This window comes from Pocillopora damicornis, chromosome 12, assembly GCF_964200805.1.
Source record: "Pocillopora damicornis chromosome 12, jaPocDami1.2, whole genome shotgun sequence".
NCBI classification, from domain to species: domain Eukaryota; kingdom Metazoa; phylum Cnidaria; class Anthozoa; order Scleractinia; family Pocilloporidae; genus Pocillopora; species Pocillopora damicornis.
Window position 1 is genome coordinate 12,771,563 of NC_142681.1, and position 11,455 is coordinate 12,783,017.

General features: G+C 39.1%; 3 protein-coding genes across 3 annotated transcripts; 1 reads left to right on the forward strand and 2 right to left on the reverse strand.

Moving 5' to 3' along the window:
• Positions 1 to 1,521: 1,521 nt before the first annotated feature.
• LOC113684420 (flavin-containing monooxygenase 5) lies at positions 1,522 to 5,882 on the reverse strand. Its single transcript, XM_027201790.2, has 3 exons — positions 5,203 to 5,882; positions 3,814 to 4,517; positions 1,522 to 3,302 (listed from the first exon to the last, which is right to left on the reverse strand). The coding sequence occupies exons 1-3, from the start codon at positions 5,768 to 5,770 to the stop codon at positions 2,943 to 2,945; spliced, it is 1,632 nt and encodes a 543-aa protein (XP_027057591.2). The 5' UTR covers positions 5,771 to 5,882; the 3' UTR covers positions 1,522 to 2,942.
• Positions 5,880 to 10,249, forward strand: LOC113684414 (sedoheptulokinase). Its single transcript, XM_027201785.2, has 4 exons — positions 5,880 to 6,541; positions 7,471 to 7,646; positions 8,202 to 8,369; positions 8,668 to 10,249. The coding sequence occupies exons 1-4, from the start codon at positions 5,919 to 5,921 to the stop codon at positions 9,129 to 9,131; spliced, it is 1,431 nt and encodes a 476-aa protein (XP_027057586.2). The 5' UTR covers positions 5,880 to 5,918; the 3' UTR covers positions 9,132 to 10,249.
• LOC113684415 (rRNA methyltransferase 3, mitochondrial) lies at positions 8,171 to 11,440 on the reverse strand. Its single transcript, XM_027201786.2, has 4 exons — positions 11,188 to 11,440; positions 10,743 to 11,095; positions 10,244 to 10,447; positions 8,171 to 9,461 (listed from the first exon to the last, which is right to left on the reverse strand). The coding sequence occupies exons 1-4, from the start codon at positions 11,331 to 11,333 to the stop codon at positions 9,214 to 9,216; spliced, it is 951 nt and encodes a 316-aa protein (XP_027057587.2). The 5' UTR covers positions 11,334 to 11,440; the 3' UTR covers positions 8,171 to 9,213.
• Between the last annotated feature and the right edge of the window lie 15 nt (positions 11,441 to 11,455).

The following is an 11,455-nucleotide window of genomic DNA, read 5'->3' on the forward strand; positions in this document are numbered from 1 at the left end:
AATCAATCCCTCGTATGATTACAGACCGAACTGGACTCTCCTCAGTCCTTTCATCATCATTAAATTAATCACAACCATTACAATTCTCTCATATGTGATTGATGCATTCACTGCTTTATTTTTTTCACTAATTTTTCTTTAGAGTTGTGATTAAACAACGTAATCAGATGGTTGGCTCAGCGGACACCTGTAATCGGACAGTTTAAACAACCAATAATACTAAGTCCAGTCAGCAAAGTGCACCAACCACACAATTTATTTCATAACCATAGCAACAACCATTTACCCTAAAAAAACTGGGAAATTTCCAAAGTGGCCGAGTTTTTGGGAGGACATGCTGATGTCCTCACTGTCATCACTTTGTAGGCGAAGACGAGGGACGGTGTTTAGGTTAAGGGTGGACGTCGAATCGTGAAAAAATTACTGTTTGGCAGGGGTGGAGTAGGGCAAATATTAAACAATTAACATCTGTAGGAAACAGCTTTGCGAGATACAAGCTTTACACGGTATCATGAGAAGAAGTAAATGGAGAATGTATGCAGCCATGAAAGGCTAATTTGTGAATGGGGAAAAATAGTACTACTTTTACAGAAATTACCCACCCGTCTCATGTTTGAAAACCCTGATAATTAGTTTGGTTGCCCCCCAAACAATTAGCTCCTTAGCAGTTCGTTTTCATGGCGTTAGCTTTTGAGGTACAGTCCTGAGTGAGGGGTTTGTACCTGTCCTTTAAAAACATAATTAGATCATTTTCCTGTTGTCTTACACAAACATACACCACACGAGAGCGGCGTCTCCTAGGGAACCATGGAGCAACCTTTAAGAGTAGACCTTGCATTGAGGAAACCTGAGAATATCTTGAGCAAAACGGAGCTCTATTTGAGCAACGCTGAGCGTTGGTGAGAACTTTTAGATCTTAAACTATGTGTATTTCGCAGTTGAAATTAGGAACAGTTCAGAACAATACAGGCAGTTCGTATGCACTCTGTTTACTTAGTATTCAAGGGTGAATTTCCAGAATGCTTTAAGGGAAGACTCTGGTGTTCTCTCTTACTTTTGTTTCATTTAGAAGCGAGTATTAAAAAGTGTAGTTCGCACCTATGAAATTTCGAAAATGAATCGTTTGTGGCTCCCACAAATTGTATCACTTTTATACCCCTGAATTAGGTCACCTTTTCGGCGTAAGAGTTCACGTGTAGTCTCACGTGACTTTTTAAGTAAACAAACCGCCCTTTATAGTGAGTCAATCCTCCACTGCCCGTGTCCGAACTTCTGCTTCGGCATTTTGTCGGAAATAATTTCCCACTTTCGTGAAGCGTTACTCTGCTCAAAACTGACTTTATCACATGTTTGATTATTATTTCGCAACCGCTAGAGTAGATGCGAAGAATCTAACAGAAGTATTCCGGCATGGAATAATCAAACTAGTTCGCTAGCTGTTACAATATTGATAATGTATTGACTGAAAGCCCAACAGAAGTTCCCTTGCACCCAGTTAAAGAGACACATTTGTACACTGTATTTGTTCAGGAATCAATTTATTTGAGTATTTATTTATCTAATATATATTTGTTTAAATCAAAATATTTCAATCAGTGTTTTTTTGTCTACTATGTATCGACCTCAACTCTTGAAATAAAATTAATTTTATTGATATAATAAACTGAATCAGTCAAGTGTTATATGGTTATATTGGACTGATACCTGATCCAGTGTATCAGTTACCAAGCTGAAGAAAACCAATAAAAACAATATAGGTTTTGGTTTATACCAACCTTGCACTAAACGAGTTTGAGGTCCATACTTATGTTATAGACCAAATTTTTTTTTACTTAGGCCATAAATCCTAGTGAAAGAAACTTGGTCCATATTAACTTACAGCACAGACCTTGAACTCAGTTAATAAGATAATTATTATATCTCTGGGTTCAAATAAAGGAAAAGGATTCCAATTCAAACAAACTTTTAAATTTAGCAGTCACACAGCAAAATACGCTACACTTAATTGACCAATCATAGCAAAATACATGCACTATCTGAGATGCGTAATAATGGAAAGTATGTTACCATGCTTAGAAATTCCACTACACCAAAAGTATGCACAAACTGCCACTGTTACTCTAGTATACCCTACATGAAGAAAAAAACTAAGACCAATGCACTGATCAAACAACACACCTAAAGCTACATTATAATACCTGTTGGTAACCTTTAATGGCATTTGGAGGTTCATATGTTTTAACTACAAGGCTGTCTGAACATTGCAAAGGTTAGAAATAAAGAAGGCGAGACTAATCTATGTCATACACCAGTACCAAACTGTGTCATGATATTACAGGGGTCGTTTGTTTGCTTGTTTGTTTAGTTTAAATTGTTTTGTTTGGGATGAGGTAGCATTTGAAGAGTGGTTTGCTAGTGTTAGGTAGACAAATGCAAAGGGATACAATAAACAAAAGTTGAACAAAGAGAGCTAAGGCTGGGAAAAATTAAAAATGGCCAGCCATTAACAAACTTGAAATATGGCTTTGTGCATCATCTACCCTCCAGTGCCCACTATCAATAGGCCCCTGTAACTGTTGGGTGTGTGTCACTTTGTGCAAGGTGAGCTGATTTGCATACTGGCAAACTATTCACAAAGATAAAAGAGCATGATTCAGGACTGCTTCTGCTACCTACTTCCACCAACTAGGTAAATATTTGTAGATGAACAAACCATAACATACCTGGAAAAACTTACCATCTCTCTTACTCTGTTAGTATACATCTGTAATATATTAAGTACCCTCTAGGGTTACTGTGTATGTACCCAGAATACATTGCTGGAATAAAGTTGTGTTGAAGCGGCCATGTTGTTTGACCTCGTGGGTTTATATCACTAGCAATATATTACAACATCACATACCTCTTTAGATTATGAATTATTCTCTGAACTCATCAGAATTTCATGGTGAATTCACCTCTGAACTACTCAAGTTTTCAGCCGAAAATCTTATGATAATGGAAATGAGCACAACAAACAAAGCTAACAACTTCAAACACACAGCAGCCATGTTAGTTCCCTGCTGCTCCTTCTTTTGTAAAATGCGTGTCTTTGTTGCGTAAATCACATTTCCAGGAGCATCTTCAATAGCTTTCTTGGCTCCTTCCCATGCACCAGGGCCCATTAGACGATACTGAACTGGTGTACAGGGTCCAAAAAAGCAACTCAGGGCTAGCGTAGGATTGCTGAAAAAGAGCTTTATCAGGTTTGGTCTGCAACCAACCTGATTTGCCAATTCATCTGCATAGGAAATGTAATCAACCTGTGAAAGTGAAGGAAGGTTTTTCAGATTAAAAGCTAGCTTTTAGCTCAAAATTCTGTAAAAATTTCTGAATGTCAGGCATTTAGCCCAGTTAAGACCATGCCCAGCTCCTGCCGCATTTAGACACTGCCTTAATGAAACATACCTGGCTTTTTGATTGGAAAGACTGCCCCCTTCACAAGGTTTGGTTTCCTATCTAATGTACCATTAGGATTTCTAAATTTCCTGTACATTTTGAGTGCTTGGTGTTATCATTTTACAGCTACAATCAGTGTGGGAAACCAGAATTACCCCATATTCTGAGACTCAAACATTAGTTGGCGATAGATCCAGCATTTCCTCTGGAAAACCTAAAAAACAAGGCTGCAGTACAAACACAACCTAGAGCCCTCATTCAAAAATTTTGTTAGGGAATGATCATCTACCAAACAGAGCGTGCAATTCTCTGTAATCACATGAAAAATTATACTTCACTGATATGCCATAATGTATTGGAGCTTGGTTATTTTACCTGAATTGTGTGGCGTTTAGAAGCGTAATATCTTCTTTGCATGGCCTCTCTTTTCATTTCAACATCTTTCATCATGAAATCCTTAGGAGGAAGGGGTGTTTTCCCATTAAACACTCGGGTTACCCACCGTCCCTGAAGCTCTGACAGAGGAAAAATGGCACCAAGAGGCTGTACACAGCCAATAACAGCAAGTGTTGGTTTGGCAAGGTTCGGGGGGAACACATATTTGTATAGCTCAACTTTGTTGTCATTCACAGGAAGAATTGATTGATCTATGAACCTGAATCCTATCTTGTACCCAGTGCAGAAGATCACAGCATCTAAGTCATTTACTTGAGTATGATCATCAAAGATAACTCCAGATTTGGTAAAACTCCTGACATTAGGTTTGATGACAACACTTCCAACTATTATGCGGTGTGGCAGAGCATCATTGACCATTGGGTGTTGACCAGTGATTGGATGTTGAGGCTGCAGTGCAAATACTTTGTGATCAAATCTCTCATTCACTATTTTTTTAAAAAGACTTCTTCGAAGTGAGATGGGTACAAGAGACCCGACACGCCTGATGAACTGCTGGTCCATAGGCTCACCTCCCTTTCCCATGCGGGACAGGACCCAAGCCCCTCTGCGAGTACTGAGAAAGACTTGTGGAGTGTGACGACTGAGTTCCACAGCAATATCACCACCAGAGTTCCCTATACCTAAAAATACATAGGTCATTGCAAAACAAAATGCTGCTTTAATCTCATTAGCAATATTAAGTATGTGTGGATAAAGATGCCTGAAAAGTCTGAGGGAAGCTTAAGTGTATGCACAAGATACTGGTAACCGTGAAAACCCTTGAAAGACCACCAACAAGCAAACTGAGTTTTAAGCATGACATATAGACCTGATCACAGCCCATCTAACCACAGAGGTTGTTAAAGGGGGGATGGAAGCCATCCTGGAGCAAGTGAACTTAAAACTTATTGAGGGGGTGAGTAGTGACTAATACTTTTAGGGTTGGAAGTGGGGGGAAGGGGAAGGGGAAGTGGGGGGGAGGGGAAGAGAAAGGGGAAGTGGGGGGAAGGAGAAGTGGGGGGAAGGGGAAGTGGGGGAAAGGGGAAGTGGGGGGAAGGGGAAGTGGGGGAAAGGGGAAAGGGGAAAGAGAAAAGGGGAAAGGGGAAAGGGGAAAGGGGAAAGGGGAAAGGGGAAAGGGGAAAGGGGAAAGGGGAAAGGGGAAAGGGGAAAGGGGAAAGGGGAAAGGGGAAAGGGGAAAGGGGAAAGGGGAAAGGGGAAAGGGGAAAGGGGAAATGGGAAAGGGGAAAGGTGGATGGCAAAAATATATTTCTTGAAGAATTTAGCTTTGGATTAAAGGAAAGAAAATATCAAGAGCAAAATACCTACCAACCACTAGGACTTTCTTGTTTTCAAATGGTTTAAAGTCCTTGTATGAATGGCTGTGGATCTTGAGCCCTGAAAATTCGTCCATACCGGGAAAGGAAGGCCACGAGGGCTCTGAGTGATGACCTACACAAAGCATCACAGCATCGTATACTTCTTTATTCACCGCGTCGGGATTCTTGCCGTCAAGTTCTTGAAATAGGATTTCCCATTTCCCGCTCTCTTCGAAATCTGGTGCTTTCTTAAGGTCAACCACCGTGGTGCGGAACCGAATGCATTTGTACAAATCGAATTCTTTCGCGTACAGATGGAGGTATTTCATGATCAATTGGTGGTGCATGAACGGAGGATATTCTTTAGGGATCGGGAAATCCGAAAAGCACATCATTTCTTTGCTGGTGTTGATTACAGTCGACCTGTACACGGAACTATGTCTCTCCTCTTCGGTAAAATACCAAAGTCCTCCAATGGAGTCCTCCTGCTCGAAACAAACCGGCTCTAAACCCTCGTCTTTGCAGCATTTTATGCTGGTAAGACCACTAGCTCCAGCCCCTATTATCGCAACCCTCATTTTTTAAAAAAGCAAATGAAATAAATAGGGTTTAACGATCACGAGAAAAGTTCATCATTTACTCTTACCAAATATCTGCAGCCAATGATTATGCAACTAAAGTCAGGTGATTCACCCTCACTCAACTTTTTCTTTGTTGCGTGACAAGATGGCGGATTGTGACACGGGATCTTTCGTTCTCGGAATAGACATTGGAACAACCTCGATAAAAGTGTCGTTAGTGCGAAATGGTACTAAAGATGTCATTGAAAGTTTTAAACTTGATACAGAGGCGAATAATCACGATAAGGAATCTAACTTTGCAGAGCAGGATGTTGCGAAAATATTTGCTTGTTTACAGCATGTACTTTCCCAATTCTCTCTACATTTCCTGGCCAAAGTGGCTCGTATTGGAATTTGTGGACAGATGCATGGATGTGTGATGTGGAACGGTGAATCATGCAGTGTATCAAGTGAAGGTCACCATTTTATACGGAGCGATGATGTCTCCCATCTTATTACTTGGGAGGACGGGAGATGTAACAATGACTTTTTAAGCACCCTTCCGCCTACACGTTCACATATTCCTATTTCTACTGGTTTTGGATGTGCAAGCATTTTTTGGCTTCAGAGAAATGATCCTAGCTTCTTGGAACGTTTCGATTGCGCTGGAACCATCATGGATTACTTTGTTTGTGTTTTTTGTGAAATGAGAAAGCCTTGCATGTCTTCACATAATGCTGTCAGTTGGGGATATTTTGATGTGAGTAATATGGCGTGGGAGTTAGACATGTAAGTTAGTTAATTCCACATGCTTATCAAGTTTTTTCTTGATATTATATCATTAAGTCAGGCTTAAAACACCTCTTTCTAATGCAAGTGACTGCGAGAAATGTTTAGCTTATCCGATTGCCAATGGCTAAATGTCCGGTAGCCGGGCACGAACCTGCAGTCTGGAATGTTCACATAATTTCCACTGAAAATTTATTTCAAACTTCTTAAGAGTACCAGATCTCTGACAAGAAATGTCAAGAAATTCCAGAAATAATTTGTGTTTTGTGTGCGTGTGTGTATTTTATGTTTTTCTTCCCAACCTTATGCTTTAAAATAGTAGAGTCGCTTGGTTGTCGACACCAAAAGAAATTCTACACTTCTCAACAGACCGCCGGACACGGTCTCAAATGGACTTATTATGCCTGGCAGACAGAAATTTTAATTAAAGTTCCGAACGAAACTCCATATATACAAGCCCGTGAACGCTGCAAAATCGTTCAGTCCCAAATTAAATAGACCAGCACTCGGAAATTTTCACAGAATTTCCACTAAAAGGCATCAAATGTTTTTTCTTTTAGTATGTCGTAACATACTTTTCAAAAATTCAGTCAAGGTATATTAATATCGAAAAATCACGACTGCCAGAAATAAAGTAATAATAAAAGTAAAGTAAAATAAGTAATAAAGTAAAATAAGTTGGAAACAACCTTTCAGTGAATTTTCTTTGAAAATTTCAGACTGCCGGGCATTTAGAACATACCTGGCCACTAGGCATTTAGCCATCGCTTATTTGAAGAAGAAGTCAACACTGTTGTCCAGATAGTGGGAACAATGGTGTCAGAGTTCCCACATTCAAGATTAATGTTCAAAATGGGAAATTGGACTCTTTATGATTCTTATTGTAGGGGTAGACCACGATTAAATTATTATTTTTACTCTTTATGCAGTCTGAAAGAGGCAAACTTCCCCATTCAACTCCTGCCAGTGGTGGTAGAACCAGCTACAATGGTTGGTAAGCTGCAAAGATCTTTGTATGGAATCCCAGTTGGTACACCTGTGGGGGTAGGTCTGGGTGACTTCCAGTGCTCAGTACTTGCAAGCAGATCTCAGGAAAGTGATGCAGGTAACACTTAGAAGTTCTTTTCATGCATGTTGCATCACTTAAGCATTTTACTCCCAGAAGTGATTGACATGTAATTTCTCCCTACAATATCTATACATTATCCTGCAAACTATTAATGAGAATACTGAAACTTATTTGGTTGAAGCTGTAATCTTTATCAAATGCAAAATTCTTGAAACTAATTTAGAAGAAAATGCACAGCAGCTAGAGGGGAGAATTAACAATCAGATCTGAAGGGTTAAGAGTGAACAGTTTTTGTGTCAAAACCATGATCTCTTTAGCACCAAGGTATGAGGACAGGGGTTAGTCCCAAGAACACCTCAGGAAATTAAGTGATAACTGAGATAAAGGCTCAAATCAAGGTCATAATGGTCAAAATATAGGACTCGTGGGACAAGAAGGATGAAGGGCCATTCCCTGAGAAGTGTGAAGGAAGATGACTGTATAAAAAATTGAAAATTGTTACCCCTTATTGTTCAAAACTTTCACAGTGCAAACAAAATATAACTTAACTAGTACTCAAATTTCAGTTGTCAAATATTTTTTAATTTTCAGTTCTTAACATTGGAACATCCTGCCAACTGGCTGTGGTTGTTCCTGCTAATACCAGCACTGTGGCTGCAGGGGAATCTTCATATCAAAGTTCAGAGATGCCTCGTAAAGCAATTACAATTCTTCCATTCTTTCATGGACAGAAAGTTATGACAGCTGCATCACTTTCAGGTAAGGTCAGATTTTCTTGATTTATGTTTGTACTGTGTTCAAAGAGTGTATAATACCTTTCTTTTCACTAATGGACAGCCTCTTGTACCATATGTGTATTAGTGCTAACATTAAATCTTTAATCCACCACTGTTTACTTCTATCTGTCTCCAAATATATTTCTTTGGGTTGCAATGTTATCAAAAATTACATCCAATTGGGGTTCTTGGAAAATTCTTATGGTCACATACTGCTATGTTATCAAACCAAGAAATCTAGGAGGTCTAACTGTCAGCTTTTGTTTCCTTTGTTGTTACAGGAGGTAACGTTTTGGCCACCTTTGTGAAGATGTTGACATCATGGATGAAAGATCTTGGACTGGAAGAGAGTCTCCCTTCTAAAGATGATATTTATTCTAGAATACTGGCCTGTGCTGATGAGAGAGCTTCAACATCACTTCAAGTAGTTCCCACTTTATGGGGTGAAAGGCACACTTCTGATCAAAGAGGACAAGTGAACAACCTAACATCAGGAAATATCTCACTTGGTGATGTTGGTTTGGCTCTTTTTAAAGGAGTTATTGAAAACATAAAAGAAATGATGACACAAGATTTCCTCCATTTGCATGATGTGCGACAAATAGTTGGTGCTGGAAGCGCTTTGAAGAGAAATAGAGTGTTACAGAAACAAGTTGAACAGGTTTTTGAATTGCCACTGGTTTTGAATGAAAATGCAGATGCATCAGTAGGTGCAGCAATAGCCACTCTCTTGGAGAGAAATTGAATGTGACTTTACAAGTCTGAATTGTATCAAAATATTAATTAAGAAATCAAAAAATTAAACTTCTTCACACTTCTTACAAGTGTTATCTATCTTGTTCAGCGATAAGTAATTGTCTGTAAGCCTCATAAATAATAACTGTGCCAGCCATTGCTGCACTTAAACAGTCAATTGTGTTTGCCATGGGAACACGAACAAGTTGTCCATGATATTGACAAGCTAAGTCTTTGATAATTTCCCCCAGACCTGTAGTCTCACCACCAATAACCAGAACACTGGGTCCTAGAGTCCAGTCCACTTGGAAATGTTCTGATGCTGGAATGCTTAGGTCATCTAAAGGAAGTGAAAATAAATGGAACATTGGGAAATGATTCAGCTTGAACAGGCCTACTTAAAGTCATCTAACATTCCTGATCAACATTTAAACCCAAAATATATGATAGACTGAGGTTTGACATTTTGCATGTGCAGAAAGCTATTCCCTACCTAGCTGCAGTCCACCCAGTTATCTCTATGAGTTTGACCTTTGAGCAGATCATGCAAATAAAAAGGTGTTAGCTCAAGTTGACAAGTCATCACAGGTATGTTCTGAATGTCAAATCATCAGATAAATGGCCCTTTCATAGAGTGTCTCTTATTTCCTATGCTATTTGTATTTCCTCAGTCGTTTCCAATCTTGTAATTAGTAGATCCATTCTTAATGTATAATATGTTTGTCACACTTCAATAAGAGACCACTGGCAATGATGCATAATTTGAAGAGTTCGATCTAGTCATTAAGAATTGAACTTGTCCTAAATTTGTTGCTGGTGCATTGGTTACAGTGTGGAAATGACGTGGATATTGTTAGAAAAGACTTAATGGTTCAATATATTTTTGTGGACACAAACATAATTATTTCTAAATTATAGTTTAAGAGATTGACAAACACTTTCTAAATCAAAGACCAGAGAAAATACATCTTACCAGCCAGAATTCCTAACTGGAACAGAAGTTATTTATTAAGTAGATTCTTAAGTATGTTTCTGACGATAAATTTTGTGTCAGATGAGACACAGGATAAAAGCAACAAAACTCAACATTTGATAAAAATTAATTGAATTAAATTTCCCTACCAGAAATATTATTGTCTGCAAGAAAAATCCTTTTATCTGCAATGAATGTCTCAATCTCTTCCCAATCCACATTGTAATGAATGGGAAGATAAAAATGACCTCCAGCAGCACATCGCAACACCTTTGGGTCCCACACATCAACACAACAAGTTGAAGTAATGAAGGACTGGCAACCTGCTGCTGCTGACGTCCGCACCAATGTACCTACACAATCACAATATGTTATGTTGCATTAATACTATTTTGGTAGTTACTGTAACATGAATAGTGGGTGAAAGGAAGGTCTTCTAATTTTGTTCTTTTTATTACTTTCCTCTGCAGTCACCTGCTGCTATTTTCTGTTTCTTAATTACAAAGACCCCTGCTTTCTTGAGTATGACATTTCCAATCTGTCATGCACATGTCCCATTTTCAGTTGACATCTTACACTTGATTTCAAATCAACATCTCTTCCCACTCAAAAGCCATTTCTTTGCCGTAAAATAACTATATGCCATACCTAAGTTTGTTGGGTCTTTCAGTCCATCACATAACACTGTCAATGGATTTTGCACCGTGTTTCCGTTCTTCAGTTCCCCCCCTTCACCCTGCCTTGGACGCTTAAACATTCCTACTATACCAGGCGGTGTGACAGCATTTGATAAACTCTCCATTGTTTCTTCGCTTATTTGAGCAAGACAGTTTGATGGTAGACTCGAAGTGTCGATGTGATCAAGCAGTGCTGGATCGGTGTAAAATATATTCAACACCTTAGCTTTGGCCAGCAAAGCTTCTCGTACGAGTCTCCATCCCTCTACCACGATACGGTTATGTTTCTCCCTGTGTTTCCTTTTGTTAAGAGATGCTGCCATTCTACAAATTTTACGAAATGGTTTTTCAATTGAATGGAATAAAATTCAATAAAATCAATTAACATATTGAGGGAAACTGTACCCACAGCTCACCTGAGTCGCGGCGTGCCACTTTCAAGAGCTTTGATGGTATGTTTTCCTCGAATTATCGACGGAGCGATCTGAGTTACTGCGGGGAGAAATTTAGCTGCAATTCTAGTTTGTTTTACTACACTAGGCCTTTGAAAAATTAGGTGCATCGTAAAAAAAAGCTTGAAACACTCTTACAAATAAACATTGATCGAACAGAAGCAAAACCTCGTCAGGCGTTCCTTCCTCGTTACTTTGGGTACACTGGGAACTAGTTAAAATGCCCCAATAG

Excerpts from the sequence above, each read along its gene's own strand:
- LOC113684415 (XM_027201786.2), bottom strand. The coding sequence starts at position 11,333 with ATGCACCTAATTTTTCAAAGGCCTAGTGTAGTAAAACAAACTAGAATT. Across the intron at positions 11,096-11,187 it reads AGTGGCACGCCGCGACTCAG|AATGGCAGCATCTCTTAACA; the intron begins GTGAGCTGTGGG and ends TAAAATTTGTAG. Across the intron at positions 10,448-10,742 it reads GAAAGACCCAACAAACTTAG|GTACATTGGTGCGGACGTCA; the intron begins GTATGGCATATA and ends GTGATTGTGTAG.
- LOC113684420 (XM_027201790.2), bottom strand. The coding sequence starts at position 5,770 with ATGAGGGTTGCGATAATAGGGGCTGGAGCTAGTGGTCTTACCAGCATA. Across the intron at positions 4,518-5,202 it reads CAAGAAAGTCCTAGTGGTTG|GTATAGGGAACTCTGGTGGT; the intron begins GTAGGTATTTTG and ends ATGTATTTTTAG. Across the intron at positions 3,303-3,813 it reads CTAAACGCCACACAATTCAG|GTTGATTACATTTCCTATGC; the intron begins GTAAAATAACCA and ends TCACTTTCACAG.
- LOC113684414 (XM_027201785.2), top strand. The coding sequence starts at position 5,919 with ATGGCGGATTGTGACACGGGATCTTTCGTTCTCGGAATAGACATTGGA. Across the intron at positions 6,542-7,470 it reads ATGGCGTGGGAGTTAGACAT|TCTGAAAGAGGCAAACTTCC; the intron begins GTAAGTTAGTTA and ends CTCTTTATGCAG. Across the intron at positions 7,647-8,201 it reads ATCTCAGGAAAGTGATGCAG|TTCTTAACATTGGAACATCC; the intron begins GTAACACTTAGA and ends TTTAATTTTCAG.